This window comes from Oncorhynchus mykiss, chromosome 15, assembly GCF_057628025.1.
Source record: "Oncorhynchus mykiss isolate SJ-2025 chromosome 15, ASM5762802v1, whole genome shotgun sequence".
Taxonomy (NCBI): Eukaryota; Metazoa; Chordata; class Actinopteri; order Salmoniformes; family Salmonidae; genus Oncorhynchus; species Oncorhynchus mykiss.
Window position 1 is genome coordinate 81,224,867 of NC_143036.1, and position 7,500 is coordinate 81,232,366.

The window sequence follows — 7,500 nt, forward strand, 5'->3', positions numbered from 1 at the left end:
ACACGAGTCATCCTATTGTTGTTTTACAAAATAACGTTTACAATGCCAGGAACGTGGGTTTCATTCCTGCTGAGGTCACCCATAGGACAACGGTTTAATTCCTGCTGAGGTCACCCATAGGACAGAGGTTTAATTCCTGCTGAGGTCACCCATAGGACAACAGTTTAATTCCTGCTGAGGTCACCCATAGGACAGAGGTTTAATTCCTGCTGAGGTCACCCATAGGACAACGGTTTAATTCCTGCTGAGGTCACCCATAGGACAACGGTTTAATTCCTGCTGAGGTCACCCATAGGACAACGGTTTAATTCCTGCTGAGGTCACCCATAGGACAACGGTTTAGTTCCTGCTGAGGTCACCCATAGGACAACGGTTTAATTCCTGCTGAGGTCAACCATAGGACAACAGTTTAATTCCTGCTGAGGTCACCCATAGGACAGAGGTTTAATTCCTGCTGAGGTCACCCATAGGACAACAGTTTAATTCCTGCTGAGGTCACCCATAGGACAGAGGTTTAATTCCTGCTGAGGTCACCCATAGGACAACGGTTTAATTCCTGCTGAGGTCACCCATAGGACAACGGTTTAATTCCTGCTGAGGTCACCCATAGGACAACGGTTTAATTCCTGCTGAGGTCACCCATAGGACAACGGTTTAATTCCTGCTGAGGTCACCCATAGGACAGAGGTTTAATTCCTGCTGAGGTCACCCATAGGACAACGGTTTAATTCCTGCTGAGGTCACCCATAGGACAACGGTTTAATTCCTGCTGAGGTCACCCATAGGACAACGGTTTAATTCCTGCTGAGGTCACCCATAGGACAACGGTTTAATTCCTGCTGAGGTCACCCATAGGACAACGGTTTAATTCCTGCTGAGGTCACCCATAGGACAACGGTTTAATTCCTGCTGAGGTCACCCATAGGACAACGGTTTAATTCCTGCTGAGGTCACCCATAGGACAACGGTTTAATTCCTGCTGAGGTCACCCATAGGACAACGGTTTAATTCCTGCTGAGGTCACCCATAAGACAACGGTTTAATTCCTGCTGAGGTCACCCATAGGACAACAGTTTAATTCCTGCTGAGGTCACCCATAGGACAACGGTTTAATTCCTGCTGAGGTCACCCATAGGACAACAGTTTAATTCCTGCTGAGGTCACCTATAGGACAACGGTTTAATTCCTGCTGAGGTCACCCATAGGACAACTGTTTAATTCCTATATATAATAGCACTGTGTCCCTGCATGTGTGTCAGGGTTAGGGTGAGTTGTTGAGGTGTTGAGGTGTGTGTGTGTGTGTGTGTGTGTGTGTGTGTGTGTGTGTGTGTGTGTGTGTGTGTGTGTGTGTGTGTGTGTGTGTGTGTGTGTGTTAACGTTCAGTAGCATGGTTCTCACCCTGGCAGCTGCCTTGGAGGGGCATTTGTTCTTGCTGCCTCTGGGACGACCCCTTGGTCGTTTAGGGACGGGCTCTCCAGTAGGTTCCTACGGGCAGACAGACAGTCAGTCAGACAGAAAGACATAGAGACAGTCAAACAGACAGTGAGACAGACAGCAAGACAGTCAGACAGACAGTAAGGCAGTCAGACAGTCAAACAGACAGCCAGCAAGGCAGACAGACAGTGAGACAGTCAGACAGACAGTGAGACAGTCAGACAGACAGCAAGACAGTCAGACAGACAGTAAGGCAGTCAGACAGTCAAACAGACAGCCAGCAAGGCAGACAGACAGTGAGACAGTCAGACAGACAGAAAGGCAGTCAGACAGACAGCCAGCAAGGCAGACAGACAGTGAGACAGTCAGACAGACAGAAAGGCAGACAGACAGCCAGCAAGACAAAGTCAGACAGACAGCAAGGCAGACAGACAGTGAGACAGTCAGACAGATAGCAAGGCAGACAGACAGTCAGACAGACATGGGGAGAAACAAGGTAAACATAAACATGGGGCTGAGCGTAGATTAGAGAACTGAGGACAGGAAACATAGACTGTGGCCCAAATTGCATCCTATTCCCTATTTATTGCACAAAGTTACGGCCCAATGCCCTCCTCTCCTCCCCCCTCCCTTCCCCACTCTCTCTCTCCTAAAGGAAAAGGTCCCTTTCAACAATATGACCATCTACTGGTGGTCTCTGGGTCTGTCTACTGGTGGTCTCTGGGGTCTGTGTACTGGTGGTCTCTGGGTCTGTCTACTGGTGGTCTCTGGGGTCTGTCTACTGGTGGTCTTTGGGTCTGTGTACTGGTGGTCTCTGGGTCTGTGTACTGGTGGTCTCTGGGTCTGTGTACTGGTGGTCTCTGGGTCTGTCTACTGGTGGTCTCTGGGGTCTGTCTACTGGTGGTCTCTGGGTCTGTGTACTGGTGGTCTCTGGGTCTGTGTACTGGTGGTCTCTGGGTCTGTGTACTGGTGGTCTCTGGGGTCTGTCTACTGGTGGTCTCTGGGGTCTGTCTACTGGTGGTCTCTGGGTCTGTCTACTGGTGGTCTCTGGGTCTGTGTACTGGTAGTCTCTGGGTCTGTGTACTGGTGGTCTCTGGGTCTGTGTACTGGTGGTCTCTGGGTCTGTGTACTGGTGGTCTCTGGGGTCTGTCTACCATCTACTGGTGGTCTCTGGGTCTGTGTACTGGTGGTCTCTGGGGTCTGTCTACCATCTACTGGTGGTCTCTGGGTCTGTCTACCATCTACTGGTGGTCTCTGGGTCTGTGTACTGGTGGTCTCTGGGTCTGTGTACTGGTGGTCTCTGGGGTCTGTGTACTGGTGGTCTCTGGGTCTGTCTACTGGTGGTCTCTGGGGTCTGTGTACTGGTAGTCTCTGGGTCTGTCTACTGGTGGTCTCTGGGGTCTGTCTACCATTTACTGGTGGTCTCTGGGTCGGTCTACCATTTACTGATGGTTTCTGGGTCTGTGTACTGGTGGTCTCTGGGTCTGTGTACTGGTGGTCTCTGGGTCTGTGTACTGGTGGTCTCTGGGTCTGTCTACCATTTACTGGTGGTCTCTGGGTCTGTGTACTGGTGGTCTCTGGGTCTGTGTACTGGTGGTCTCTGGGTCTGTCTACTGGTGGTCTCTGGGTCTGTCTACTGGTGGTCTCTGGGTCTGTGTACCATTTACTGGTGGTTTCTGGGTCTGTCTACCATTTACTGGTGGTCTCTGAGTCTGTCTACCATTTACTGGTGGTCTCTGGGTCTGTCTACCATTTACTGGTGGTTTCTGGGTCTGTCTACCATTTACTGGTGGTCTCTGGGTCTGTCTACCATTTACTGGTGGTCTCTGGGTCTGTCTACTGGTGGTCTCTGGGTCTGTCTACCATTTACTTGTGGTCTCTGGGTCTGTTTACCATTTACTGGTGGTCTCTGGGTCTGTCTACCATTTACTGGTGGTCTCTGGGTTTGTCTACCATTAACTGGTGGTCTCTGGGTCTGTCTACCACTTACTGGTGGTCTCTGGGTCTGTGTACTGGAGGTCTCTGGGTCTGTCTACCATTTACTGGTGGTCTCTGGGTCTGTCTACCATTTACTGGTGGTCTCTGGGTTTGTCTACCATTTACTGGTGGTCTGTGTACTGGTGGTCTCTGGGTCTGTGTACTGGTGGTCTCTGGGTCTGTGTACTGGTGGTTTTTGGGTCTGTCTAACATTTACTGGTGGTCTCTGGGTCTGTGTACTGGTGGTCTCTGGGTCTGTGTACTGGTGGTCTCTGGGTCTGTGTACTGGTGGTCTCTGGGTCTGTGTACTGGTGGTCTCTGGGTCTGTGTACTGGTGGTCTCTGGGTCTGTGTACTGGTGGTCTCTGGGTCTGTGTACTGGTGGTCTCTGGGTCTGTGTACTGGTGGTCTCTGGGTCTGTCTATCTGGGAGAGTTGTTTCTGCAGTCAAAAAACATCTAAATCTGACCTGATACCTGTAGAGAACCATTCACACTGACCTGATACCTGTAGAGAACCATTCACACTGACCTGATACCTGTAGGGAACCATTCACACTGACCTGATACCTGTAGAGAACCATTCACACTGACCTGATACATGTAGAGAACCATTCACACTGACCTGATACCTGTAGAGAACCATTCACACTGACCTGATACATGTAGAGAAGCAGAGAACCATTCACACTGATCTGATACCTGTAGAGAACCATTCACACTGACCTGATACCTGTAGAGAAGCAGAGAACCATTCACACTGATCTGATACCTGTAGAGAACCATTCACACTGACTATATAACTGTAGAGAACCATTCACACTGACCTGATACCTGTAGAGAACCATTCACACTGACCTGATACCTGTAGAGAACCATTCACACTGACCTGATACCTGTAGAGAACCATTCACACTGACCTGATACCTGTAGAGAACCATTCACACTGACCTGATACCTGTAGAGAACCATTCACACTGACCTGATACCTGTAGAGAACCATTCACTCTGACCTGATACCTGTAGAGAAGCAGAGAACCATTCACACTGATCTGATACCTGTAGAGAACCATTCACACTGACCTGATACCTGTAGAGAAGCAGAGAACCATTCACACTGACCTGATACCTGTAGAGAACCATTCACACAGACCTGATACCTGTATAGAACCATTTACACTGACCTGATACCTGTAGAGAACCATTCACACAGACCTGATACCTGTAGAGAACCATTCACACAGACCTGATACCTGTAGAGAACCATTCACACTGACCTGATACCTGTAGAGAACCATTCACACAGACCTGATACCTGTAGAGAACCATTCACACAGACCTGATACCTGTAGAGAACCATTAACACTGACCTGATACCTGTAGAGAACCATTCACACAGACCTGATACCTGTAGAGAACCATTCACACTGACCTGATACCTGTAGAGAACCATTTACACTGACCTGATACCTGTAGGGAACCATTCACACTGACCTGATACCTGTAGAGAACCATTCACACTGACTATATAACTGTAGAGAACCATTCACACTGACCTGATACCTGCAGAGAACCATTCACTCTGACCTGATACCTGTAGAGAACCATTCACACAGACCTGATACCTGTAGAGAACCATTCACTCTGACCTGATACCTGTAGAGAACCATTCACTCTGACCTGATACCTGTAGAGAACCATTCACACTGACCTGATACCTGTAGAGAACCATTCACTCTGACCTGATACCTGTAGAGAACCATTCACACTGACCTGATACCTGTAGAGAACCATTCACACTGACCTGATACCTGCAAAGAACCATTCACACTGACCTGATACCTGTAGAGAACCATTCACACTGACCTGATACCTGTAGAGAACCATTCACACGGACCTGATACCTGTAGAGAAGCAGAGAACCATTCACACTGACCTGATACCTGTAGAGAACCATTCACACAGACCTGATACCTGTAGAGAAGCAGAGAACCATTCACACTGACCTGATACCTGTAGAGAACCATTCACACTGACCTGATACCTGTAGAGAACCATTCACACCGACCTGATACCTGTAGAGAACCATTCACACTGACCTGATACCTGTAGAGAACCATTCACACTGACCTGATACCTGTAGAGAACCATTCACACTGACCTGATACCTGTAGAGAACCATTCACACTGACCTGATACCTGTAGAGAACCATTCACACAGACCTGATACCTGTATTCTAGATACAGAGTCTGTGAAAATGCAGGAATCACGACTAGGTCTTTTTGTGGGTATTAATGTACCTTTTAAAAAAATATTTTTTTACGCCATACCCCTTTCAGATAATAGCTGCTATACAGAAGCTGGCATGGTAAATTAGTGGGATATTTGTCTGGGTATGGAAGGGGCATGTCATGCCAAACTGTTGTGCTTCGGCCACCAGTTGGTGTTTTGCATTTTTGCATTTTTGTTCTCAATTGGGAATGTGTTTTATGAATGTTGATGTGAGTCACATCACGACTTCCTCTAGGCACTGAATCATATCCTTAATGAACAGTAAACACGTCTGTCTACACGAAGCCTTTAAATACACGTCTGGTGTATCTGATGAGATGTCTTCTAATGAACATCACCTAGCTATAGATCACTAGGTCAATCAGAAACATAGCCTGTAAACAAGGTTGCTACACAAGGAACAGCTTATGCATAGCCCGTCCGTCTCGAACCGATTTGCATCAACAACAACAAAAAATAAACAAGAACAAGTCATATCAAATGCAAACCCCAACATTGTTGAGTCGTTCGTGGCAAATGTTGAAGGGAATGTGTTACGAAATCAAGTACGTGGTGCAGCTATTGCATAGGCTCAACCTATAGCTGATATTTACTGGCGAAGCAAATGGGGATACAACATCCTTAGCTCTATATCATGTATAAACTAGAAACAGCCGTTACATTTCACACAATAATATTATTCTCTGTATATTTAAAATAAATGGAATTGTATGAAGTTCTGCGATCCTATATGTTGTTGAATCGTGAAACTCAACCCCGACGGTTCGATGGGTTTATCTACAACGACCGAGTCCTATCTACTTGCAATCATGGCCAACCTTAACTCCCTATAACCACATTTCAAAACACCTTGTTTTGTGTGTGTGTAAACAGTAACAACAACATGCCATGCTTTACTGTCCCTGCAGATCGGTTGGATTGTTCCAAGTGTTGCGTTAACAACGTCGGTATAGCGCTGCAAGCTGCATCCGGACAGAGTTGCCTATCCCCAAAGCGCAATGGGAACATACACACACACTAGCATAGTAGCAACTGCATATATGTCTGACATGTATGTTAACCTACATCGGATAAATAAATACATTTAGGACCGACCTTAACAGGCTTCCTCGGTCTGCCCGGTCTGCGCTTGGCCGGAGCCTCTGCAGCCGCCGCAGGCTCCGGCTCCTGGGTCCCGGTCCCTGAACTCTCCCCGGCTTCTTCACCGCGTGCACTCATTGTGACTTTGTACCAAAATAGTAATGTCTCTTGCAGCAGCTTCTAGTCTACTGTACTTACACACGCGGTCAGCCTGGAGCCTATCCTGCCCTGCCTGCCTGCACACCAACCGACCACACCGCCAGCCACCGGACGTCCTGGTGCAAAAGTTTGAAAGGGGGAATCCTCTTGTTGTAAACTAATGCACGAATCAACCGGCGGGTCGGCTATTAAAATGAATCGAAATAAGTTTGTGCTACTGAAAAGAAAAACAAATGGAAAAAAATGCCTGGAGGGAGATGTTGCTTGAGTGTATTATGAACAGCACGTGCTGCCCACTTCGGTATTTGGCTCAGGAAAAAAAAAAAAACTCCCCGTCTCCCCTTTCTGTCGAAGTGGGTGGGGGGTGGCTTTCGGTGATAAAATAAGCCCGTGATCGATTGGAATTTCAGCTCCTGTCGTTACAAATGAGCGGGAGAACTATTGAAATGAAATGGTGACAGCTGCCGCACTGTCAAATCCACGTGTCACGATTTTTGCCGGACAAATAGCAATAACTAGACGTTTATACCCTATAGGCTATATGACCCCCGGGGGCGAGA

General features: G+C 47.7%; 1 protein-coding gene across 1 annotated transcript in view; it reads right to left on the reverse strand.

Annotated features, from left to right (window-relative positions):
• The window catches only part of hmga2 (high mobility group AT-hook 2), a 100,466-nt gene that overhangs the window by 92,709 nt on the left and 257 nt on the right, over positions 1-7,500 (reverse strand). Inside the window, exons 1-2 of the mRNA XM_036945350.2 lie at positions 6,797-7,500; positions 1,399-1,485 (exon numbers count right to left, since the gene is read on the reverse strand). The exon at positions 6,797-7,500 is cut by the window's right edge and continues 257 nt beyond it. Of these exons, the coding sequence (XP_036801245.1) occupies positions 1,399-1,485; positions 6,797-6,919 (210 nt within the window). The 5' untranslated portion in view covers positions 6,920-7,500. The remainder of the gene's footprint in view (positions 1-1,398; positions 1,486-6,796) is intronic.